The sequence below is a fragment of the Rhineura floridana genome, chromosome 6, assembly GCF_030035675.1.
Source record: "Rhineura floridana isolate rRhiFlo1 chromosome 6, rRhiFlo1.hap2, whole genome shotgun sequence".
NCBI lineage: Eukaryota > Metazoa > Chordata > Lepidosauria > Squamata > Rhineuridae > Rhineura > Rhineura floridana.
Window position 1 is genome coordinate 28,223,249 of NC_084485.1, and position 26,515 is coordinate 28,249,763.

A 26,515-nucleotide genomic window follows, 5' to 3' on the forward strand; every position below is an offset into this window, starting at 1 on the left:
CCTGGTCTCCCTGAACTTACAAATCTGAACAGGAGGTTGCTGATTCATAGGGTCTCCATAAGTCAAAATTGACTTGAAGGCACATAACAAGACCATTGGTTATTTTCACTATACTGAAGCAGGTACTTTACCGTTCTTTTATTTTTATTTATTTATTTATTAAATATATATCTTGCCCTTCCTCCCAGTAGAAGCCCAGGGCAGCTTTTCCCCTATTAGTGACTCCTATTGCCCAGCTGTTTTTTCATAATCTCCCCCTCCTAGTTCCTGCTCCAAGTGTCCAAAATCATTTGAGAACATGAATTCTGAACGCAGAAAAAAGCAAAACAAATGCCTGCAAATGTATTTATACAATCAGTGTGCCTAATTATTTTTGTGCTTTTGCCACTCAGAGTAAACACATATACACCCCCTACTTGTTTTCTTAGCATTGTCCCAAGATCTGTTTATTGACAAAACATATGAGGTACTGCACTTTGTACCAGAGGAAATCTGTACACCAGGACAGTGGTAGTGCAGAAAATGGCTCTCCCTTAATCCCCCTACAAAGCTGGTTCAAGCAGATATGAGGGGAAAAGCCCTCAAGTTATTGGGTATAGAAATGTCTTCCTTCTAGTTAGTTAGGAATGATTTATGACCTTTCTCACATGTCTTTGCAGCTCACACTTGTTGGAAGTGGGGCAAGAGCAACACCTCTTAAGTCTCAGTGATCTCAATGCAAGGTAAAAGGCTGCCACTTAGGTAAACGCACACACGGATCTCAGACTGTTGACAATCTCTGCTAATATCTATACAAATTTACACAACACTAAAAGAAAAGATAGAGAGTCTGGAAACAAGGAAGTGCTAATTAACAAGCAAGTGGTCCCAGCAAAGTGAGTGGGAACAGAAAAAGGATATGTGCGAGACGGAAGCCTCATACGCCCAACGGGACTCCAGAGCAAATATTCTCCAAGGCATAGAGACAGCAAGTGGCAACCCAGCTGATACTGTGGGATGGAGTAGAGAGGGGAAGATGGAACAGGTGAGGAAGTTGAAGCTTGCTCTCCCTTAGTTTAACAAGACACAATATTATTATGTATTATTTTTACTAATAACATTTTTTACTCACTCTTCACCCAAAGGTCCCAGGGTGGGTGACAATTTTAAAATACAGCATTAAAATCAACCGAAAATGACAAAATAGGGTGGGTCCTAAAAATAAACATCTCAGATGTCAAAGGCTAGGGCACTCTCTCAGCTTCATTAGGCAAAATAAATGACAAAGGTCCACAAGGGATGTGATAGGGAGAAGGGAAGGGGAGAATGTCATTTTCAAAGTTCACAGGATCAGCGGCATTCAATGCTATCAAGAGTATTTGATGCTTATATGGAACCTGAAACATGCCTTTATATGGCTTTGGTCACACCTTAAGTCAAGCATCACTACTTGTAAGAGAAGTAGAGATTCAAAAGTGAGAATGTAAACAGGCTACCTTGTTACAGAAGTGAATTCTTCTGAAACACCATGGGTCGTATCCACCTAGATTCTTCTTAGAGTAGACCCTGAGAAGAAATCAATGGGCCTAAGTTTGTCCTGTCCATTAATTTCAATGGGTCTACTTTGAGTATGACTAACATTGCCTACAACCCCAATACAACTTTTAACCCACTGAGGTATACACACATTTGGTTTTGTATTTTTTAAAAAACTTTTTTCTTTAAAAATACATTTCAAATGTTCTGAAGATGCCTTTGCAGGATGATTACAAATATAAGAGAATCTTTTCAGCCCCCACAGTGATGAGTGGAACTCTTGATTAAAACAAAACATAATTGGCTTTGAGAAAATATTAATACTGAGGAAACGCTTTGTCAATTTTGCTAGCCCAAGCCATCAGTCCTCCTCTAATATCCTTAACAGAAATTAAGCCTAACCTATCATCAGACAATCCCTGTAATATTCTCACAGCCTTCTGAGAGTCGTTTCCTAACTTGCAGACAACATAAACTGGGAAAGCCAAGCTGTTATCAGTCCCCTGCTTTGCTTCAAGTATCGTCTGGCATAGGGAGTTCAGGCATTCTTTGTCTTCTCCTTCGAGTTTACTAAGAGGCACACTGAGGGAATGTGGCAAGCGACCTATGTCCACTTCTACCAACTGGCGGACATCTACCAATACATGAAGAATCTGATTGTCCAGTACTTCTTTGTACTCTTCTACGGATATTCGCTCTTTACTGGGCAAAAGATGTAATGTCCGACACTTGTCTGTTGCGGAAGACCCACAGAACGCTTCATAATCCTGTAGGGTGGTCACGGAGGGATGGTCCCCGCACACCAGGCACCTTGGATTCCTGGGCCTTAGTTTGATGTGGCGAAATCTTCCTTCCAGGGCATCAAATAGCAGCATAGCCCGGTTGAAGGAGGTGCCCAACCCAGAGACAATCTTGAGCACTTCCAAAGCCTGGAGAGACCCAAGGATGCCCGGCACGACACCCAGGACCCCACCATCTGCACAATTTGTGACCGTCTCTGGAGGAGGGGGCTTGGGGAAGAGGCAGCGATAGCAGGGGCCCCCTTGGTAGTTGTACACCACCAGCTGGCCCTCCAGCCGCAAGGCACTGGCAGACACCAAAGGCTTCCCCGCCAGCACGCAGGCATCGTTGACCAGGTAGCGGGTGGGCACGTTGTCAGAGCAGTCGGCCACGATGTCGTAGGCGCTGACCAGCTGCAGGGCTGTGCCGGGGCTGAGGGCCAGCTCGTAGGGCACGCACTGCACCGTGGAATTGAGCTCCCGCAAGGCTGCGGCGGCAGACTGGGCTTTGGAGCTGCCCAGGCGGCTCTCCCGGTGCAACACCTGCCGGTGGAGGTTATTCAGCTCCACCACGTCGTGGTCCACCAGCCCCAGGCGGCCCACGCCCGCAGAGGCCAAGTACTGCGCCAGCGGGCAGCCCAGCCCTCCGCAGCCCACTACCAGCACCGAGCAGCCGGAGAGCCGCAGCTGCCCGCGCACGCCCAGCTCTGGGAGTACCAGCTGCCGCGAGTAGCGCTGGATGTCCAGCCGGCTTAGCTCGGTGCGGAGCGGGAGCGGGTCCAGCATCCCCACAGTAGTAGCCACCGCCGGCGCCGCCTCAGCCACTGTGGGTGCGCTACCGCTACTCCCCTCACCCAGCACACTCCTCTCAGCTGGAAACCATGCCGGCTTCGCCGCCATTACATTAGCGGCGACTAGAGAATGGAGAGAAATGCCTTAATTACGAAGCAGGGAGTCTTGAGGAGGCCTCGCCTCTTCCGCTTCCGCGGTTGAGGGAAAGGCCCGAGGCCAGGCTGCTGGTTGACGCGCAGGCGCCGTTGGTTCGGCTCTTGTCAGGCGCAGCTGTCGCTGCCATCATGGCTGCCTTGCAGGACAAGTACTCGGTGTTGCTGCCCACTTTCAACGAGCGCGAAAATCTGCCGCTCATTGTGTGGCTACTGGTGAGGAGCTTCGACCGGAGGTGACTGGCGAAGGGAAGGGATCTGGGATTGCCCTCCCTTTTTCTTTTTTCTTCTTCATTTCTCCCATCTGCTGACCCCCACCCTTTCAAATGCAACAGTAAGCGATCGAAAAATCCGTCAGACCAGCACCGATCCTATACTCCGCGTTAGTTAATCTGGGATAACTAGCAACCTTTTCCAACCCCCACTCTTTGGCCAACAATCACCATTGCGGATTAGAATCCTCCGCTTCGGGTGGAAAGGAAGCATGACGGTTTTTCTCATAAAGTGGTTCAAGCGTGTTGCAGGGTTATTAATCTGTGACAGGTGATCTTCCGTTTGTAGCCCGAAGTGGGAGCGTAATATTGGGCCTCCTTCCAAGGGTCTGTTGTCTCCAATTCACATATTTTAGGCATGTAAATACTCCTCTATAACACAACGAATTTATCAAAGCTATAAAGATTTTAAAGGTATTTCAGACCATTATTTCACCATAGAACGAGTTTAGACATGGTCTTTATTTATTTATTATAAACAAGGACTTACAGTGCAGCCCTTATGCATGTTTATTCAAAAGTAAATCTCACCATACAGTGGATTTTTTACTCTTGAGGCAAGTCTGTACTTGATTGAAGCCTTACAGCACAAGCCTATGTATGTCTACTCTGAGGTAAGTGAGATTTACTCCCAGGAAAGTGTGTATAGGATAGGAGTAAATATTCTTTTTCACTGTCTGCGACATAAATTGGGTGGTGATTTTTCAAGAGACATTTCTGTATAGATCTATTTTGTGTAGGTATAAGACGGTAAGTTTAGTGTGTAAATTTTGTAGGTTTTTGTTGGACATTCTTTGGATTCTCAGGATGAATTTGCATGATCCTCTGAACCTATGGCGGTTGGGGGGGGAGAAATTGTCACTCTGCAGATTTTCAGCCTGTTCTCACAGACAGCTGGTGTGTGATCGCCAGCTGCTTCTCCTGAAGTATATGGCTATCCGATTTTGCACCCAGCTGCCAACTCATTTCTAAATACCTATGATCAAGAGCAAAACCTTGATTTGCAAGATTGGTTTATAAGCCAGATCTCTTTGAATTTTTTTAGACTCCTCCAGATTAATTCTTTCAAATAACATACTGAGGTAGTGGTGTGACAGAGTGCTTTATCATGGACTAATTTCCCAGTTTAGCACTTACTTTGAAGTGCTTGAATACTAAATCCAGTTTGTAAATAGTCACCCACTTGGAGCTAGAATTGCCTCCATTGGCAAAAACTGGTAGTTCTTACTTCTTTTAAAAGCAGCTATCATAGATATACCTGAACAGATAGGCTAGTAGCTTCTTTTGTGGATTTCTTGAAAGTGTTTGCTAAATAACCATTAAATGTCTGTGGATCACTGCAATGCCTGAGGCAGAGCTGTCCAACCCCTACCATTGATCTGTGATTTGAGAAGCTGTGAAGTTTACTTGGAGAAAGAGATGCTTACAGTGAAGTGATGATTCTTAGTGTCTGCATGGATTTATTTTAATCAAGGCAATTTAAGTTGCCCAGAAAAAAATGCCAACTTAAATCAATGATTTAAAGAAAATAGGTTTATTATTTAGATGCTTCTTAAATAAGTGAATACTAATTGGTTGCTGTAATCATAAAAACATATTAATGTAAAACAGATAGTCATTGTACAACTTCATAGGGCTATGCTAGAAATTTCTTAAATATTTACCTTAATATTTTTACTATTTTAGAAAATGATGCACAATACTTAGGTGATATCCATTTAACTCAATGAACTTAAGTTACTTGAGCATGACTAACAACTGGATATCGCCCACTGATTATTTTTAGATACATTAGTGCTCATGATCATGTCAAGCTACATATAAATCACACTCACGTCACACATAGTACACTAACAAATTATGACATTTGTCAGGAGAGTGGTGGGAAAAGGGAGTGCAACCCAGGTTGGTCGCCTTTAGTCTCAGCAGCTTTGATACTGTTGACTATGGTATTCTTTTGCAGTGGCTCTGAGGCACTATAGGTGTTGCTCCTACTTTTAGGGGTACTTCCAAATAGTAGTTAAGGGGGGCTATTGCTCAGCATCATGGGAATTGTCTTGTGGTGTCTTGCATAGTTAGATATTGTCCCCATGCTATTAATGTCTAATAAAAGCCATTGGGAGATTTGGAGTGAGGTCTCATCAATATACAGAAGATGGCCAGCTCTATCTCTCCATTCCATCTGTGTTTGGAGAGGTGGTTCAGATGATAGGCTGCTGCTTGGAAACAGTGATGGGCTGGATGTAACCAATACATTGAAGCTGAATCCTGATAAGGTGTTATGTACCCTGAGTTCTCACTCCCAAGAGGTGAGGAGATGGCTTCTTCTGGAAGAAGCAGGTCCATAGCTTTGGGGTACTCCTAATTCCAACATTGTCATTGGAGGCTCTGATGGCCTTGGTGGCTAGGAGTGCCAATTTCCAGCTCCAGATAGTTCACCAGCTACAGCCCTTTCTGGAAGAGATGACTTGGTCACTGTGTTGTTGTGGTTGTTATTTATTAAATTTATATCCCGCCGTTCCTCCCAGAAGGAGCCCAGGGTGGCAAACAAAACACTAAAAACACTCTAAAACATCTTAAAAATACACGTTAAAATATATTAAGACATATATTTTAAAACATCTTTTTTTTAAAAAGCTTTAAAAACATCTTAAAAAGCAGTTCCGACACAGACTGGGATAAGGCCTCTGCTTAAAAGGCTTGTTGAAAGAGGAAGGTCTTCAGTAGGCACCGAAAGCGTAACAAAGATGGTGCCTGCCTAATATTTAAGGGGAGGAAATTCCAAAGGGTAGGTGCCACTACACTAAAGGTCCACTTCTTATGTTGTGTGGAACGGACCTCCTGATATGATGGTATCCACAGGAGGCCCTCACCTACAGAGCACAGTGATTGAATGGGTATATAAGGGGTAAGACGATATTTCAGGTATCCTGGTCACAAGCTGTATAGAGCTTTATACACAAAAACCAGAATCTTGAACTTGGCCCAGTAGCTAATGGGCAGCCAGTATTTTATGTTCTGGTAACTTCCAGTTTGGAGTATTTCAATATGCCCTATGTGGGGCTGCCCTTGAAAGATGACTTGGAAATTCAACTGGTTCAATATACAGCAGCCAGATTATTGGGTGGGGTTTCATTTTGAATCACACAACCCCTGTTTTCCAATAGCTGCACTGGTTGGCGGTTTGTTTCCGGGCTCAATTTATGGTGGTCACATTAGTGTTTAAAGCCCTAAATGACTTACCTGAAATATTTGAAAGACCGCCTCCTCCCTACAGATGCTCTCAGGTGTTAAAACTGGCAAAGGGGCTTCTCTTGGTAGTTTCTCCCCACCCTTGGATGTTTGGGGTGGTAACCACCCTAGAAGGGGCATTCTCTGTGGCATCATCTAAGCTGTGGAATTACCTCCCCACAGAGGTTTGTCTGGCACCTTCATGGCTATTGTCATTTGATGAAGATGCCTCTATTTACCCTGGCCTTGACACCTGAGAGTAATATTTTAGGACCTGTTCTTCTGATTGTAACTCCTTTTAACTGATTCTAATATTGTATTTTTCTGTTATTGTAACCCGCTCTGGGACCTTGGGGTGAATAGAAATCTAATTAATAATTATAAATAATAAGTCCTTGCACCACTTAAAGATTGCAGTCTTTGTGAAACAAAATAATTAGTGTATCTACTGCTGACAATGATAATCAGTTATATGCTTGTCTTAGCAATAGGACTACTAAAGTAGGAGGCTAGACATGATATTTGCAGATCTTGAGACTGAAAGTGATGGACAATGAACTTGTCTCCAATCTGGGGTCTGCATTATGAAGCAATTCAGTTCCATTTTGAGTTGTGAATGAAATCTGATAGCATTAATGATAGCATTTACCTTTGATGAGGAACCATTGGGTGTTTCTCTTCCCCCCTTTCATACCTCTTTGAAACTTAGGTCTTTTGAACTTAGCTTTACAATGTAATTCTCTTTTTTCAGTGGAAATGATTTTGAAATTATAGTAATAGATGATGGAAGTCCAGATGGGACACAGGAAGTTGCTGAACAGTTGATAAAGATTTATGGATCCGATAAAATCGTGAGTTATGTGTTTGTTTTTTGTCTTGGCTTCTATGCTGTTACAACACTAAGTATTTAATAACATTATTAACAATCAGGAATTTAATTAGGATGTACAGGTTATCCTTTTTCTTAACTCTGAATTGTTCACCACTTTATTCCAATTCATAATGAGGGAAGCAACATCTGGGAGTATTTGGAGACTTCCTGAATTAATATATTTGGATACAGCTTTAATTCTCACATTAAAAAGTTATGCTTAATCTTAGGATTGCCATCACTTTGTCTCACAGGATGCTCTAATAGCTGTTTGTCAGAAATTTATTAAGTACCACTTTCCTCATCGTTGTAGCATTGTCAGATGTGCTGAAGTTTGTCATGTGCAGCACCACAACAGGGGATCCAGGTCAAGCATTAGCAGCTCTTCTTTATCTGCATATATCTGCTTTTTAAGGTGTTTTTAAACCTTCTTTTTTTAAAAGAATAGATGTTTTTAAAGCTTTTAAAAATGTTTTTAAAGATTTTTTTAATATGTTTTTAATGGTGGTTTTGTTTTAATATATTTTACAGTCTGTTTTTATGATGTGTTAAAAGTGTTTTTAGTGCTTTTGTTTACCACCCTGGGTTCCTAATGGGAGAAAGGGCGGGATATAAATCTAATAAATAATACCAATACCAATAATAGTAATGATATCCAGTGTAGTCCAAGTAGGCCAGCTGAACTCAATGGATTCATTACTTGCCTATTTATTTCAATGCCTTCTACTCTGAGTATGACTTAGTTGGATATCACTCAGTGCATTTTTGCCCATTTTATACTGTGTCCACTCATATTGGCAAAATTAAGTATTTAAAGGTATGTATGTTGCTGGATGCCTCCTTATGAAGATTTACTTAAAAATGGAAATATATATAGCTTCTAGTTCAAGGTTCTAGTTTTGGCGTACAAAGCCCTATACAGCTTGAGACCAGGATACCTGAAAGACTGTTTTATCCCTTATATACCCAGACAATCACTGTGCTCTGCAGGTGAGGGCCTCCTGCAGATACCATCTCATCGGGAGGTCTGTTCCACACAACATAGGAAGCGGACCTTTAGTATAGTGATACCTACAATCTGGGAGACCAAGATTTGAATACCCCCACACAGACATGAAGCTCACTGGGTGACATTGGGCCAGTCACTGCCTCTCAGCCTCAGAGGAAGGCAATGGCAAAACTACCGCTTACCTTGAAAACCCTATTCATAGGGTTGCCATAAGTCAGAATCGACTTGAAGCCTGTCCATTTCCACTTCCACCCTTTGGAATTCCCTCCCCTTAAATACTAGATAGGGGCCATCTATGTTATCTTTTCAGCGCCTTCTGAAGACTTTCCTCTTTTAACAAGCCTTTTATAAGTTCAAGGTTCTAGTTCTGGTGGACAAAGCCCTGTACAGCTCAGGACCAGGATACCTGAAAGACCATCTTACCCCTTATATACCCAGTAGATCACTGTGCTCTGCAGGTGAGGGCCTCCTGCAGATACCATCTTATCAGGAGGTTCGTTCTGCACAATATAGGAAATGGACCTTTAGTGTGGCAGCACCTACCCTGTGGAATTCCCTCCCCTTGAATATTAGGCAGGCGCCATCTCTGCTATCTTTCCAGCGCCTTTTGAAGACTTTCCTCTTTCAACAAGCCTTTTAAGTTGAGACCTATCCCAGTCTGCATCTGTGTCAGAATTGTTTAATATGTTTTTTAATAATGATTTTAACCCTTTTTTAAAGTTTTTTTTAAAATGTTTTTAATGCTGTTTTGTTAATGTTTTTTAAGATCTGTTTTTATGATGTTTTAAAGTGTTTTAGTGCTTTGTTTGCTGCCCTGGGCTCCTGCTGGGAGGAAGGGCGGGACACAAATAAAATAAATAAATATTTAAAATATGCAATACATATTTCTGACCATGAGCAAGCTTACTCAGCAGTTAGTTCCCTACAGTCTTTGTGTAATTGTATCCCATGGATAGAATTGACATGGCTCATGTCGTGTCAGTAAAGCTCCTCTTTTTCTGAAGGATTTGGTGGTGAATCATGCGCTGTGTGAATGACTTGACAAAGAGAATCACACTTGTGTGTGTGTGTGTGTGTACGTGTTGGAGGCAATCCTGCTGCCAGTATAACATCTAAATACTTGTACTCGTACTGTGGTTGAACATTTGCTGAAAAATCAGAAATTTGTAAGAGCTAAATGGATCATTTATTTATTATTATTATTATTTGTTTGATTTATATCCTACCCTTCCTCCTAGTAGGAGCCCACATTTAGTTATAAATGTGGGGGTAACAACAAAAAAGACCAGAATATCGCATTATTGAGTATCAGAGCCACCTGGACAAGAGATGCATGAAAATGAGAACATTTAACATGTTTCACTTATCCCATTATTGTTGTTGTTGTTGTTGTTGTTGTTGTTGTTGTTATTATTATTGTCCCGTCCTTCCTCACAGGAGGAGCCCAGGGCGGCAAACAAAAACACTAAAAACACTCTAAAATATCATAAATCAAACTTTAAAATATATTAAAACAAAACATCTTTTTAAAAAAGCTGTTAAAGCATCTTAAAAAGCAATTCCAACACAGGCACAGACTGAAATAAGGTCTTTACTTAAAAGTCTTGTTGAAAGAGGAAGGTCTTCAATAGGTGCCAAAAACATAACAGAGATGGCGCCTGTCTAATATTTAAGTGGAGGAAATTTCAAAGAGTAGGTGCCACTACACTAAAGGCCCGCGTACTGTGTTTTACAAAACAGACCTCCTGGTACAGTGGTATCTGCAAGAGGCCCTCAGCTGCAGAGCTTAGTAATTGACTGGGTATATAAAGGGTAAGACTATCTTTTAGATATCCTGGTCTCAAGCTGTATAGGGCTTTGTATACCAAAACCAGAACTTTGAACGTAGCCCAATAGCTAATAGGCAGCCAGTGCAATTCTTTCAGCAACGGGGTGACATGTTGGTGATACCCTGCCCCAGTGAGCAGTCTCGCTGCCGCGTTTTGCACCAGCTGCAGCTTCTGGATCAACTTCCAGGGTAGCCTCACATAGAACACATTACAGTAATCCAGCCTGGAGGTTACCAGTGCACGGACAACAGTGGTCAGGCTATCCTGGTTCAGAAACAGCTGCAGCTGTGTTATCAACTAAACCTGTTAAAAGGCACTCCTAGCCACTGAGGTCACCTGGGCATCTAATGACAAAGATGGATCCAGGCGCACCCCCAGACTACAAACCCGCTCTTTCAGGGGGAGTACAACCCCATCCAAAGCAGGCAACTGACATTTTATTTGAACTCAGGAACCACCAACCACAGCACCTCTGTCTTGCTAGGATTCAGATTCAGTTTATTGGCCCTCATCCAGCCCACCACAGAGTCCAGGCACTGGTCCAATGCTTGCATGGTCTCTCCTGATTCAGATGTTACAGAGAAATAGAGCTGGGCATCATCAGCATACTGCTGACACCTCGCCCCAAATCTCCTGATGAATGCTCCCAAGGGCTTCATATAGATGTTAAACAGCATTGGGGATAGATGGTACCCTGCGGCACCCCACAACACAATTGCAATAGGGCTGAAAGACCATCACCCAATGCTATTATCTGAAAATGACCCTGGAGGTGGGATTGGAACCACTGTAAAACAGTGTGTTCGATACCCATTTCACCAAGTCGGTCCAGAAGGATACCATGGTCAATAGTATCAAATGCTGCCAAGAGATCAAGTAAGAATAACAGGGTGACACTCCCCCTGTCCTTCTCCTGATATGGGTCATCCATCAGGGCAACCAAAACCAATTCAGTCCCATAAGCAGGCCTGAACCTAGACTGGAATGGGACAAGATAATCTGTTTCATCTGAGATTACTTGCAATTGCTGCGCCACAACCCTCTCAATCACCTTCCCTAAAAGGGGCGTATTTGCGACTGGGCAATGGATGTCACAAATCAATGGGTCCAGGGTGGGCTTTTTCAGGAATGGCCAGATCACTGCCTCTTTCACTCCCTCCCACAACGATGCATTGACCACACCCTGGATCCACTTGGTTAAACCCCTTCGGCAAGCTTTAATAAGCCAAGAAGGGCAAGGGTTGAGAGGAAATGTTACTGCCTGCATCGTTGCAAGCGCCTTGTCCACATCAACAGGCTGCATCAACCGAAACCGATCCTAAGAAGTAGCAGCAGATGTTGCACTGGACACCTCACTGGGGAGTACAGTAGATGTGGATGGGGCATCAAAATTGCTATGGAGGCGAGCAACTTTACCCTCAAAGTGCCTTGCAAAAAATTCACAGTAGGCCTCTGAAGGGTCTAAAACTCCATTTCCTGGAGTTGATGTCAGCAGTCCCCAGACAATACTGAAAAGCTCCACTAGATGGCTACTTGAGGATACGATGGTGGCAGATAAGTAGGCCTTCTTCGCTGCCCTCACTTCCACACAGTCGGCACAGTTATGTTTTATTTGTGCCCGATCAGCCTCACAGCATGTCTTTTGCCACTTGCGCTCTAGCCGTCGTCCAGCCTGTTTCATTGCCATTAGTTCACTGGTGTACCAAGGTGCAAACCGCCCTCTACAATGCTGGGGTGCTCGGGGACAATTGTGTTAAGGGCCCGACATGCCTCACTGTTCCACAGTGTGACAAGGGTAACCTGCTCTATCTGCTGGGAACTCCTCCAAGGCATTCAGGAATCCACTGGATTCCATGAGTCTCCAGGGGTGGACCATCTTAATCTGGGCATCATGGTAGTGCAGTGATGGGAGATGCTGCATCATCTGAAATTCTCCCTTTCTTACAACTGCTGCAGGTCCAGATGCCTTATCACATTTGGATACGCTCAGCCCTAGCCAATAATAGTGCTATTCAGATGTTACACCCATGAGTAAGTAGAACGCATAAGGGGGATGAGCATTCTAAATCCACCAACCCCTCCTCATTGCCATCCCTCTCCTTGCGTTGGAGGTTACCGTGTGTAGTGAGAGCCTCTTGTACTCAAGGAAGGGTCCCCATATGATGTTATTTTTCCAGGGTTCTATATCTCACATACAGCCTACACAAGTAGAGCAAATTCTTTGCTGCAGACTGTTGACCTGCAGCTCATGAACAGCAACAGGTGGGGACAGGGCTAGTGTGCTCATCCCCTTTCCCTGCTTGCAGGTTCTGCTTACTCATGAGTATAATGCTTGAATAAAGCTAATGAAGTAGCTCATTTTACAAAAAAAATGCAGTAGAGTCCAACGTATCTTCTAAACTCGGTCTAGATCTCTATATTTCAGAACTGTATTTATTTGAATTAATGCCTGTAGAATCCAATTTTTAACGGCAGATTGGTTTGTGAATATGAATGTGTAACAATCCTATATGAGAGAAGAGCAATCTCTGGTAATGTTAATGTTTTACTGAAATAAAAGAATCTGCAATCATGGACCATGTAATAGTTTTTAATTTCTTCCACTGATATTTTACAGCTTTTAAGACCCAGAGCAAAGAAACTTGGATTGGGTAAGCATTTATTAATTTGAGGATTTACAAGTTTTATATTCCAGCTTTGAATCAAATTCCCAGGGCAGTTTACATTAAAAAAAAATGTTTAATCGTAAGTTTTAATTTTTTGCCTTTCTTGTGTGTATGCTTGTGTGCTGGAAACTTGGGAAAGCTTATATATTTACATGTTCCTTTTTGGGGGGTGGGAAGGCAGATTTGTTGGTTTTCAATAGCGAACTTCAACATGCTATCACAGCTCCAGTTAAATGATAAGTGGAACCTACACAATTTCCTCTAGCCATGAAATTAAACTGCCAGTTTAACCCCATTTATTTGAAATTCATTATGCTTTGGGGTTAAACCACAAGGTGGAATTCTCCCTCCCCCCTCCACAACTTTTAAAGATACAGAAGACCTCTTGCTTGCCAGGCCTGGCCTCCAAGAGGTCTTCTGTATCTTTAAAAGTTGTGCAGAGGGAAGGGAGAATTCCACCTTCTGGTTTTGCTCATTACAATGTTGCAAGAACACCTGCACTTGGCTGACTTTCTCTTCTCCTAAAGATACAGGATCAGTCTCCGTCCATGAACCTGGCAACCCTGCATGTGACTATTCCCTGCCCAGTACTGGCCGGAGAGGGATTGCTGTTTGATCAGAGAGCCATTCAGTAAACATCCAGGGTGCTTATTCTATTTAAAGAGAGATTGGATCAGTCTTGTAGCTGACAACTCATCCACAGGCAATAACTATTCCTTGTATGCAAGAATTTGTCTAAGCTCACTGTTGAAGCTACAGTGTGAAATCCAGACCCAACGGGATGGGCAATATTTTATTGGTGGGCTGTTAAATGCTTTGTATTTGTTTGCAAGCCTGGGTCAGATACACATGTAATAAAACATTTCCCAGTTCTGTTCTGCTGGGATATCAACTTCATCTGTTGAAGCTTTTTTCCTTCCTTCTTATTTTAAACTAAAGAGGCTGCAGTACTCAAATATGTTGGGAGCTAACCTCCACTACCAGTATTTCTCTCTTGCTGAATTTCTTTGTTCCTCTCATATCCACAGACAGGAAGCTCTGGTTGTTGTTTTTAACTACTATTCACTTAACAGATCCTTGAGTTCCATCAGAAATTCATAATGTGCTCATATACAAAAATGGAATGTTGTGCATTAATTTTATAATTATGTAGACAAACCACAGGGACAGATTTTTAAACAGATTCTTAATTGTTTTTAAAGTTTTCTTTCTTTGAGGAGTACCGTAACTCCTACAAAAGGGGAAATTTGTTTAACCACAACTGTATATTTAGAACAAGCAATTTATGTGCACCAGCTGTCCCCATCTTGTTCTGTCCAGATGTTTTAGACTCCAACTGCAGTCATTTCTAACCCATATACTGGGCCTGATGCCAGTTGGTGTCCAAAACATAATGAAGGTAACAGGTTGGGCAAGGCTGATTTTTTTTTCAATCCTAGGACTTTCCATTAATAATTAAAATTTATTTAAGGAAAAATACTAATCAGCTAGAAAAACAAGAAACTGCTATTAATACAAAATATCTAAAGAACATATTAAGAGCTTTCTTTTTCATCTCTGTAGTGCAAATCACCCTGCTAATTTCATATTGGTAAAGACTTTTATTGAAATTGAAGTTCATTAACAGGGGAATATAGCATTTTCTAAAATCTGCATTTAATTGTTAAAGGCAAAGGAGGCCTGTATTTTACTGAATCTGGTTACTCTAGACTTGAAGTTAAAAGTGTATGGAGGTTATTGCATCTAGGTGTCAGGAACGTTTTAATCTGTTTGCATACATGATTCTCAGTGTGGATAACGGAAATTGCTTTTGGCTATTTACATCAGGGACGGCTTACATTCATGGAATGAAGCATGCCACAGGAAACTTCATTATTATCATGGATGCTGACCTTTCGCACCACGTAAGTGTGTCATCTGTGTCTGCATCTGTTTCTTTATTCTTTATAAAGTTTAGTTTATTCAAATTACATTGAATTCGACTGTTTTCCCATTTTTTCCCATTTTTCTTTTGTTTTTCAGCCAAAATTCATTCCAGAATTTATCAGGTGGGTAGCATTTCTAGAATTTGAAGTCAGACCTCAAAGTCTATTGCCCTTATGTACCATCTGCATTTACTCTCGCTACATTAGAGAAGGGCCATAGGTTGAACAACAGAAGAGCCATCCTGGAAACATCTCAGATTGGAAAGCTGCATAATTTGTATATGATTTGAGAAACTTCCAGTACAATCCTATGCAAATATAGTTAGAAGTGAGTCCCATTGTGTTCAATGGGGCTTACTTCTAGGAAAGTGTGCCTGGGATTACAGCCTTCGTAATATTTTATGTTGGAGGAAGACACGGGCATGTTGCACTACTTCTGCAATAACATTTACTCATTCCCACTTAGAGGTAATGGCTTCAATCACCTACTGGGGGTGTCAGTTTCAACAGGATTTATTACTGTTGAATTTGTGTAGAGGATTACATCCTGTAACTAGTAGGTAGATAGTAGATGTGTTAATATGAATTTGATATTAAGAAACTATCTAGGCCATAATTCTGTTTCCCACAGCAACCACCCATATGCATCTGAGAAGCATACAAGCAGGACATGAACAGAATAGACTTATCCTGCTTTTGTTCACCAGCATCCAGGATCCAAAGGCATACTACCTCTGATCCTGGAGGTACCATATACAGTAGCCATTGTGGCTATTCATAATTGATAGCATTATAATTATTTGGTTTAGACCAATTTGGAGGCTGCCAGTTCAGTTCATGGGTCAGAGTCCACTTCATTCCCCCCATCCCCGTTCACTATTGGGAATTGTAAAAAAGCATCTTTAACTTGCCTTTTAACCGAAATGAATGGCATATGCAGGCATAGCAGCCCCTCCAAAGTAGGTAAAGCCACCAAAATACATCCCAAGGCCTATATGCTGGACACCTTTTTAAAATGTCCTTTTTTAAAAAGAAAGGAAGAATCTATTCCTTCTTAATTTGGGGCTATAATTGGAATGTACAAGCAAAGTCACCCCTTCTGAGGGCATGAATCCTGCCAAGCTTCACAAGGATAACTGCAGTGGTATTTCTGCAAGGGCAGACATGGACAACTGTGGTCAGGCTATCCCAGTCCAGAAATGGCCGCAGCTGTCTTACCAGCCGAAGCTGGCACTCCTAGCCACTGAGGTCACCTGGGCCTCTAGTGACAAAGACGGATCCAGGAGCACCCCCAGACTACAGACCTAGCCTTTCAGAAGAAATATAACTCCATCCAAAGCAGGCAACTGACCAATTATCCGAACTCAGGAACCACCAACCCACAGTGCTTCCATCTTGCTAGGATTCAGACTCAGTTTACTGGCACAGAGTCCAGGCACTTGTCCAGGGCTTGCACGGCCTCTCCCAATTCAGATGTTACAGAGAAATAGAGCTGGGTATCATCAACGTACTGCTAACATCTCGCCCCATCAACTGAAACTGATCCCAAGAAATTGCAGCAGACACTGCACTGGACACCTCACTGGGGACTTCAGTAGATGTGGATGGGGCATCAAGATTGCTACAGAGGCGAGCAACTTTACCTTCAAAGTGCCTTGCAAACAATTCACAGTGGACCTCCGAAGGGTCTAAAACTTCATTTCCTGGAGTTGATGACAACAGACCTCATACAATATGAAAAAGTTCCTTGCAAAGCTGCTCTGCCTCCAAAGCAGTGGAATTGAGGAACCCTAGTGAAATCTGCCTTGGGACTTGTTCAAATCCAGTTCACACCCCTAGTGTGTATATAATGTTGAAAAGAGAATCTTGTTTAAAGGGACATTGCATCACGTTTCTCTGTTTTAATCTTTATAAAGCTTGTTCATGTTTCAAGTCAAATAGCTCCATCTCGAAATAGCTACTAGCCATGATGCCTGTGGTCCGCCACCATAGTCAGGCAGTATGCTTCTGAAAACTAGTTGCTAGAAGCTGCAGGAGGGGAGAGTGCTCTTGCACTCAGGTCCTGCTTGCGGGCTTCCCATGGGCATCTGGTTGGCCACTGAGAACAGGATGCTGGCCTAGATGGGCCACTGGCCTGATCCAGCAGGCTCTTCTTATGTTCTTATATTCAACTGTACATCGGATTACAAAGCAAAAATTCCTCATACATACTGGTATTACTAAACTTGGAATCTTCTTTCAAGTTACAAGCAGTTCCCATTTATTTGTCATATATCTTTAGATTTAACTCAAAGGTTAAAAATATCTGGTGCTACGTAATTTAGGAAAAAGGTGAATTGAGAATGTTTGCACACTTGTGCATGCAATCCTGTGACCGGCTGGTGCTGTGAGAGTGTTGTGTTCAACACCCCCTGATCCCATGCTCGAAACCCCCAGCCAAACCCCTTTTCTCTTCCCTTCACAGCTATTTACACTCCACTGGAGGTGACAGGGTCCAATTCTCCCAAAAGCTCACACCTTCCTAGCAAAGCAAGGGATTAGCCCTCACCCCAGATGAATAAATTTTTAACTAGATTCAGGTCAGTGTAGTGCCTGCAATGTTAGAAATGAACTATGACTTGGATTCAAATTTGTGATCATCAGTGAAGCTGGGAAGCTTGGGCCAATTGCTATATTTCAGCCTAATCTACCTCAAGGAATTATATGAGGATATAAAATTTGATAAATCCATATATACTACCATGAACTCCATGGAGGAAGAATGAAATATCAATGGTCTGGTATAGATGTGATGCTGCTGATTTCTTCCACACTCTGAAGAGCAAAGGATAACACATGAAATATTTTTTGCTATCATAACCTTTGTTTTCATGTTTATAAATATTTTCAGCATATAGTCAATATGCTTAACTATCTCTGGAATGCACCTATAACATATGATATTTACTTTGACCTAGCTTTTTGAAAGTTGTTAGATTTTTGTTAATATATTTGTGTTTTCCCCCCTCCTGCAAATGTTTTTTTATATAGAACGCAGAAAGAGGGAAACTTTGACATTGTGTCTGGAACTCGATATAAAGGAAATGGAGGCGTGCATGGGTGGGACTTGAAACGAAAATTAATCAGGTTAGTAGTTTTAATCATGGTTCTATCCTGTCAGCTATCACCTTGCTAGTCAGAGTTGGCTTGGCAGCTGTTTTCACTGTGGATGAAGAGTTTCAAAACTGTTAGGGATGTGATGGGGTCAATACGGGCAGCAGCCCACAAGAGAAGCACGCTCTCGGTGAAAACTCTGGACTAGGGAAATCCTTTCCTTGATAGTCTTCTTTTGCCCTCCATTCTGAAAACATCTAATTAGCCAATTTACCAGGTGAATCAGGCCTTAATACGTAATATTTCATCAAACAATTTCCTATTCATTTCCTTGAATCAGTAAGTCCCTTCTCAGTAGGTTGCCAAATTCAGATTTTGAGGGGGCTCCAATACCTTTTAGAGTTGCATTGAAGGGGAAATTCTCCTTTTTCCATCATTCAAACCCTGTGATAGAAAAAGCCACACAGGATGAGTTTTGTTATTAAAATTGTCGTTCCTTTTTCTCTTGGTGCTGCCCCAGATTTTCATCTTTGCTTGGCTCTGGGGTTATAACATTCCATTTCACTTTTTTGTCCTACTTCATAGTTAGTAAATCTATGGGCAAAGAACTGATAATCTCTGATTCTTGTAAAGCTCCTGGTTGTATGTAAATAAGTTATAAATATGTAATTTGTAAATAAGTTACAAAGAGGGATAGAAAAATCTTTTAGGTTCTACAGGTTTGTTTCTTGACTTGACCTGTGTTGGCAAACTCTTCCTAATCTTTTATATTCTTACTCCCAGAAATCATGTGTTTCTGTTATTGTAGCCCAGTGTTATAATGAAATCCTATTTTTCAGATCACAATTTGTAATGTTTCAGCTTCAGATTCTCAATGCTTACCAAAACTGTCTATCTTCCTTGGTAGCCGTGGCGCTAACTTCCTCTCTCAAGTTCTACTGCGGCCAGGTGCATCCGACTTAACAGGCAGCTTCAGGTATATTGACTGTAAAACAGCATTCAGCTTTCCAAGATGAACAAGAATTTATCAAATTGATGATACATTTGAAACTAATGCAGGTCAGATGGATTGAAATTGTAAAACTTATGGGTGAAGTTTGGGACTAACAAGGCAATTGTGGAATTATTCTCAAAGCTTGTGTGTTTGTGTAACTGAAATATTGCAAGAGGTTTTAATTTTTCTTTTTTCTTTAATTGTATATATTATTAGAAATTTCCCACAAAATACATTATAGTGTGTGCAACATAATCACTTAAATGTTTCAATGAAACAATTCGTGTAACATAAAAAAACAAAAAAATTGTAATCACCTAAGCTGTATAGAGTTCCTAACACAGAACGGATCAGTGTTATCTTGTACTTCATTATACCAGTAACTAATAAACAAACAAGAGGTTGTCATTTCATGTACTTATTTGTAGGTTATACAGAAAAGAGGTATTACAAAAGCTGATGGAGAATTGCGTTTCAAAAGGATATGTTTTCCAGATGGAAATGATTGTCCGGGCCAGACAACTGGGTTTCTCTATTGGAGAGGTACAGTAAAAATCTTAAAACACAAATATTCCTTCCATTTAGCATGTTATAAATTTACCTTATGGCTTCTAGGATAACAACTGGCTAACAGCTGAAAATACTCAGAAGGCATAAGCTCCTTAATATTAATACAATGAAATCTCAATTGCTGATGATCTACAAAACAGCATGAGGACTGCTAGATCTAGTATTGTGGCACAAATGGCACAAATTATACAATCAGGAGCAGAGCTTGGAAAAGTTACTTTTTTGAACTACAACTCCCATCAGCCCAATCCAGTGGCCATGCTGGCTAGGACTGATGGGAGTTGTAGTTAAAAAAAGTAACTTTTCCAAGCTCTGAAGTGACCCACAAATGTAGCCATGTAGTAGTCACTGTTAAAAATATGAACATTTAATTTTTCCTCACGATGTAGTCCTCTGAACTAAGATGAGACCCATACCCACATGAGTTCTTAAGTGTTCACAAAAACAGATTAAATGAATTGCACCAATAATCCAATATAGCCTCTCTCCAAATAAAACCACTAATTTAAGGAAGTTATACAGACTGTGTATAACTACAAGTTATTTCTCTCCAACCTTCCAGCAACTATTTAGACTTAGACTGTCATCTTAATCGCTGTTAACATATTAGGGATAAAAGTAACTCCTACCTACGCCATGGTACAGCCTTAATGAATGAATGTTTACCTGATACGTACCTAACTTCAACAGTTTAAACAACAGCAGGTGTGGGTGCAGATGAAACTCGGTTCTTGGTGCCCTATCACTAAAATAGTAGCCTGCCTTAGTTGCGGAATCTACTGTATATTTTAGAAAGCTGTTTGTTGGTTTGCTATGCATTTGGACATCTCAAAAGATATGACCAAATTTTGCAGGTTTTTGTCTGTTTGGATACAATTAAATGTCATTTTGAATCAGCATCCTAGTCTGAACCTTTCAAACGTGCACTAATTTTAATCAAGCTGCATTGATTTTTTTGTTTCTTAGAATTCCCAAGCAAAGCCAGGTATGAGGTGGCTAGTGTCTTATACAAACTTCTTTTACGGGGATTTTTTAGCATAAATTTCCTTTCTCATCTTTCTACATCTGAAGCTGCTTGTTCCTATATTGGCAAGAATCTCTGTTAGAAGTTCTGGATGTTTTAGAAAGTTCTTTCCTTTGTGCCCTTGTTGTCTGTGAAGCAACAGATAATGTATTAGACAATCCTCCGCCTTGGGCTGTTCATTGGCAAAAGAAACTATTGCCTAGGCAGTGTTTCCCAAACTTTTTATTTTTTTGATGCTGGACTACAGTTCCCATAATTCCTGACAATTGGCCATGCTGGCTGGGGCTGATGGGAGTTGTAGTCCAGCAACAAAAAAATAAAAAAAGTTTGGGAAACACTGGCCTAGAGATGCAACAACTCGTGTTTGGCAGAGCTGCATGTGTGTGGGAAGTGTATCTTTTCCATTTCTGCTTGCCAGCTGGTTTCTACTTGACTATGTCAACTGAGAGTGCCTATTGTCTTGTTGTTGTTATGTGCCTTCAAGTCAATTACTACTTATGGCGACCCTCTGAATCAGTGACCTCCAATAGCATCTGTTCTAAACCACCCTGTTCAGATCTTGTAAGTTCAGTCTGTGCCTTCCTTTATGGAATCAATCCATCTCTTGTTTGGCCTTCCTCTTTTTCGACTCCCTTCTGTTTTTCCCAGCATTATTGTCTTTTCTAGTGAATCATGTCTTCTCATTATATGTCCAAAGTATGATAACCTCAGTTTCATCACTTCAGCTTCTAATGATAGATCTGGTTTAATTTGTTCTAACACCCAGTTGTTTGTCTTTTTTGCAGTTCATGGTATGCACAAAGCTCTTCTCCAACCCACATTTCAAATGAGTTGATTTTTCTCTTATCTGCTTTTTTCACTGTCCAACTTCCACATCCACACATAGAGATCGGAAATACCATGGTCTGAATGATCCTGACTTCAGTGATACATCTTTGCATTTGGGGACCTTTTCTAGTTCCCTCATAGCTGCCCTCCCCAGTCCTAGCCTTCTTATTTCTTGACTATTGTCTCCATTTTGGTTAATGACTGTGCCAAGGTATTGATAATCCTTGACAAGTTCAATATCCTCGTTGTTGACTTTAAAGTTACATAAATCTTCTGTTGTCATTACTTTAGTCTTTTTGATGTTCAGCTGTAGTCTTGCTTTTGTGCTTTCCTCTTTAACTTTCAACAGCATTCGTTTCAAATCATTTCTGGTTCCTGCCATTAGTATGGTATCGTCTACATAGCTTAAATTATTGATATTTCTCCCTCCAATTTTCACACCTCCTTCATCTTGGTCCAATCCCACTTTCCGTATGATTTATTTATTTATTTATTTTATTTATAGTATTTGTATACCGCCCCATAGCCGAAGCTCTCTGTGTGGTTTACAGCAACTATGTTCTGCATATAGATTAAACAAATAGGGTAATAAAATACACTCTTGTCTCACGCCCTTTCTGATGGGGAACCAATTGGTTTCTCCATATTCTGTCCTTACAGTAGCCTCTTGTCCAGAGTATAGGTTGCGCATCAGGAAAATCAAATGCTGTGGCACCCCCATTTCTTTTAAAGCATTCCATAGTTTTTCATGATCTACACAATGAAAGGCTTTGCTGTAATCTATAAAGCAGAGAGTGATTTCCTTCTGAAATTCCTTGGTCCATTCCATTATCCAACGTATGTTTGCAATATGATCTCTGGTACCTCTTCCTTTTCTAAATCCAGCTTGGACATCTGGCATTTCTCACCTCATATATGGTAAGAGCCTTTGTTGTAGAATCTTGAGCATTACTTTACTTGCATGGGATATTAAGGCAATGATTCGATAATTACTGCATTCCTTGGGATCCCCTTTCTTTGGAATTGGGATACATATGGAACGCTGTGGGCCATTGTTTAGTTTTCCATATTGACAAATTTTAGTCAAAATTTGGACATATTCAGTCTCAGTAACTTGTAGCAACTCTATTGGTATGCCATCTGTTCCTGGTGATTTGTTTCTTCCAAGTATTTTAAGAGCAGCTTTCACCTCACATTCGAAAATTTCTGGTTCTTCATCATACGGTTCCTCCATGACTGAATCTGTCATCCTTGCATCTCTTTCATAGAGTTCTTCAGTGTATTGTTTCCATCTTCCTTTTATTTCTTCTCGGTCAGTCAATGTGTTCCCCTGTTGATTATTCAGCATCCCTGCTCTTGGTTTAAATTTCTCTTTAATTTCTCTAATCTTTTGGAACAGGGCTGTTGTTCTACCCTTTTTGTTTTCTATTTCTATACAATAACCACTGTAATAGTTCTCTTTGTCCCCACGTACTAGTCGCTGTGTTATTGCATTTAGGGTTCTCACCATGTTTCTGTCTCCTTTTGCTTTTGCTTTCCTTCTCTCTTTAATCATTTTAAGAGTTTCTTCAGTCATCCATTGAGGTCTTTCTCTCTTTTTAACTACAGGTATTGTCCTTTTGCATTCTTCCCTGATAATGTCTCTGACTTCATTCCATAGTTCTTCTGGTTCTCTACCAGCAAAGTTTAAAGCCTCAAATCTGTTCTTTATTTGATCTTTATATTCTCCTGGGATGCTATTGAAATTGTATTTTGGCATTATGATTGCTTTGTTGTTCATCTTTAGCTTTACTCTAGTTTTTGATATTACCAGTTCATGATCTCTACCACAATCTGCTCCTGGTCTTGTTTTCGCAGAACGTATGGAACTTTTCCATCTTCTGCTACCAATTATATAATCAGTTTGATTCCTATATTGACCATCTGGTGATGTCCACATGTACAGTCGTTTTTGGTTGCTCAAAATATGTGTTTGCAAGAAACAAATTATTGGCTTCACAGAATTCAGTAAGTCTCCTGCTTCATTTCTATCTCCTAAGTCCCATTTTCCACAATTCCTAGTTCTTCTCTGTTCCCTACTTTTGCATTCCAGTCCCCCATGATTATCAGCACATCTTGTTTTGGTGTGTGATCAATTTCTTCCTTCTGTGTAAAATCTCTGCAATTCCTCCTCTTCTGTGTTTGCCGTTGGAGCGTAGACTTGGATGATGGTTATATTAATAGTTTTCCCGTTTAATCTCGTTGATATGACTCACTCAGACCTTGCATTGTAGCTCCCAATTGCTTTTTCTGCATCACTTCTCACTATTAAAGCAGCCGTTTCTTAATTTCTCATTCCCTGCATAAAATATTTTGTATTTGCCTGATTGAAAATGTCCCATTCCCGTCCATTTTAATTCACTCACGCCAAGTATTGTAATATTGATGCGTTCCATTTCTTTCTTGACAATTTCTAACCTTCCCTGGTTCATGCTTCTCACATTCCATGTTCCTGTTATGTGTGTTGTACAATTCTGGACTCTCCTTTCGCATCTGTGCACATCACCCTCTGAGCTTCCTTTTGGCTTTGACCCAGTGGTGTCATTAGTCATAGCACTACTTGTCCTTGTCCTATGTTCTTCCCCAGTAGCTCAATGAGTGCCTTCTGACCTGGGGGTTTCATCTTGTAGCACTATCTCATGTTGCATTTTGGATACTCTGTTCATAGGGTTTTCATGGTAAGAGGTATTCAGAGGTGGTTTTCCATTGCCTTCCTGTGAGTTTGGATGCATCTTAGTCTGCTGCCTGAGCTTTGACCATTCCACCTTGTGTGACCCTGCTAGGAATCTAGCCTCTTGGTCTAGACACCTGACAGCATTGCTCTCAGCTTCTTCTACACTCTCAACCCCCCTCACCATGTTAAGGTGTGCATCCTAAAGGAGGAACCGATTGTCTAAAACATTACAAATCAGTGTTTACTATATTTTAATGAATAGCTACTGAACTTGGAACCATGTGCAATCATTATTAAAGGAATAATGTTTCATTATGTTTGCTATAAAAAGACAAGGCATGTTAGACTTAGTAATTCTCTTATTTAACACATTGAAGATAAAGAACTATTTCCCTCTCCCTTGTGCTTACAACTACCCTGTGAGGTAAGTTAATAGCTCCCATTTTCCAGATTACAGGTAAGAAGCACAGGATGAGAGAGAGTTAATATTCCCAGGACCATGTAGATTCACAACTAAACTGAGAGACCATTTTTTTCCAGATCAGTCTACATTCTATTCACTGAATTGTCCTCAATTCCACTAACAGTACAATCTGTTTATTGTGTTCAGTGGGGCTTACTACCAAAAAACACCTGTCACTGCTGTAGCTCAGGGGTAGAGCATCTATCTTGTACGCAGGAGGTCCCAGGTTCAATCCCCGGCATCTCCAAGTAGGACTAGGAGAGAATCCTGCTTGAAATCTGGAGAGCCACTACCAGTCAGTGTAGACAATACTGAACTAGATGGACCAGTGGTCTGACTGGGTATAAGTTAGCTGCCTATATTATAAATTTTCACTCTGCTTATTGCACATACATTAACTCTAATGGAATTGTCACTATCTGTACTGCTTACAGTTCATTTCCCCCTGACACTACTGTTTACAAGCATGTGTACACCAGCGATTGAATATTATACTTCATGCATCAGATGAAGTGGACTGTAATCCATGAAAGCTTACACTAGAGCAAAATTTGTTAGTCTTTAAGGTGCCACAAGACTCTTTGCTGTCTAAAATAAATGTGCGTGTAGGATTGTAGCTTAAATATATATGTCTAAGAAATTCCAAGTATAGCACTCTGAACTGTTGTTGAGGTTGTGAGGAATTCTGTTTTGATATGATGGGAAAATTCATCACATAGATTAAGAAGTGCTTTGGGTTATTTAAGAATAGGGATGCTGAAAAGAAGGAGAAACAGGATTCCTTGTCCACTTTTTCCTTTGTTTAAATGATTTATATCCTTTTGCCTTTTGAACAAAGAGATTTTACAATACTGTTTGCCAATCTGTTTGCTACTGGGTGCAATTCAAGGTCTTGACTTTAACATATAAAGCCCTGAGGGACTTGGGACCCAAGTACGTGAAGGAGTGGCTCTCCCTATATCTGCCAGGCTTTGACATCTGTAGGCAAGGCCGTTCTCATGGTCTCATCAATGAGTGTGGCTCGTTGGGTGGTGATGTGAAATAAGACTCATCTGTAGTGGCACCCCACTTGTAGAACTGCCTTCCTTTGGAGGTATATCTCCTTCACTGATGTCCTTTTGGTGTCAGCTTAAGATGTTGCTTTTCACTGGATGTTTGGGAATGGAGTGTAAGCTAGACAAGTGTATTTTTATGTCTGCTGTAATTACTTTTATGGTTGCTGTGATTTTAACTTTAATGGGTATGATGTTGTCTTGTACATGTTCTCCTCCTCTTACATAGCTACCATAGATTCATACTCTTCACCAAAGAAGATTTTATTATGAGCATGACGCTACCTAGATCTGAAGTGTCCCTGTTTTCTTTCTAGTACTTCAGGAATCTGTTATAACTGGAATAATATTGTGTTTCGTTTGTTTTTGTAGGTTCCTATATCATTTGTGGACAGAGTCTATGGAGAATCTAAACTAGGAGGCAATGAAATAGTTTCTTTTCTCAAAGGACTGTTGACTTTGTTTGCAACTACATAATTTATTAAAGAGAATCTTCCCTGCATTCCATAAATCTTTACATTGGACTGAAGAAATTATTTTTATATGGGATAGTAGAATCTTGCTAAGTTTCCTTATGGCTATACGTAGAAAATCATTGCTAATTTCTGATTTGAAGAAAAACTAGGACAGTGCATATAATTCAGGAGGTGTTATTACCTGTGAATAATGATCACTGTAATGTTTACTGTTCAGTTTTTAAAAAAAATAAAATTCCATTTATATGGTGTTTTAAGTTT

At 40.8% G+C, this 26,515-nt stretch overlaps 2 protein-coding genes across 3 annotated transcripts; one reads left to right on the forward strand and one right to left on the reverse strand.

The window, feature by feature from the left end:
• Positions 1-1,659: 1,659 nt before the first annotated feature.
• Positions 1,660-3,390, reverse strand: MOCS3 (molybdenum cofactor synthesis 3). The gene has a single exon (XM_061631266.1). It carries the CDS (start codon positions 3,192-3,194, stop codon positions 1,833-1,835), a length of 1,362 nt encoding a protein of 453 aa, XP_061487250.1. The 5' UTR covers positions 3,195-3,390; the 3' UTR covers positions 1,660-1,832.
• DPM1 (dolichyl-phosphate mannosyltransferase subunit 1, catalytic) lies at positions 3,269-26,515 on the forward strand. Of its 2 annotated transcripts, none has more exons than XM_061631267.1 (9): positions 3,269-3,474; positions 7,493-7,592; positions 13,068-13,101; positions 14,944-15,020; positions 15,139-15,164; positions 18,072-18,167; positions 19,042-19,110; positions 19,557-19,671; positions 26,151-26,515. In XM_061631267.1, exons 1-9 carry the CDS (start codon positions 3,371-3,373, stop codon positions 26,253-26,255), a joined length of 726 nt encoding a protein of 241 aa, XP_061487251.1. In that variant the 5' UTR covers positions 3,269-3,370; the 3' UTR covers positions 26,256-26,515. The 2 variants fall into 2 exon arrangements, with proteins under 2 accessions (XP_061487251.1, XP_061487252.1); XM_061631268.1 differs by lacking the exon at positions 3,269-3,474 and adding an exon at positions 3,503-3,572.

Excerpts from the sequence above, each read along its gene's own strand:
- MOCS3 (XM_061631266.1), bottom strand. The coding sequence starts at position 3,194 with ATGGCGGCGAAGCCGGCATGGTTTCCAGCTGAGAGGAGTGTGCTGGGT.
- DPM1 (XM_061631267.1), top strand. The coding sequence starts at position 3,371 with ATGGCTGCCTTGCAGGACAAGTACTCGGTGTTGCTGCCCACTTTCAAC. Across the intron at positions 15,021-15,138 it reads ATGCTGACCTTTCGCACCAC|CCAAAATTCATTCCAGAATT; the intron begins GTAAGTGTGTCA and ends TTTGTTTTTCAG. Across the intron at positions 19,111-19,556 it reads GACTTAACAGGCAGCTTCAG|GTTATACAGAAAAGAGGTAT; the intron begins GTATATTGACTG and ends ACTTATTTGTAG.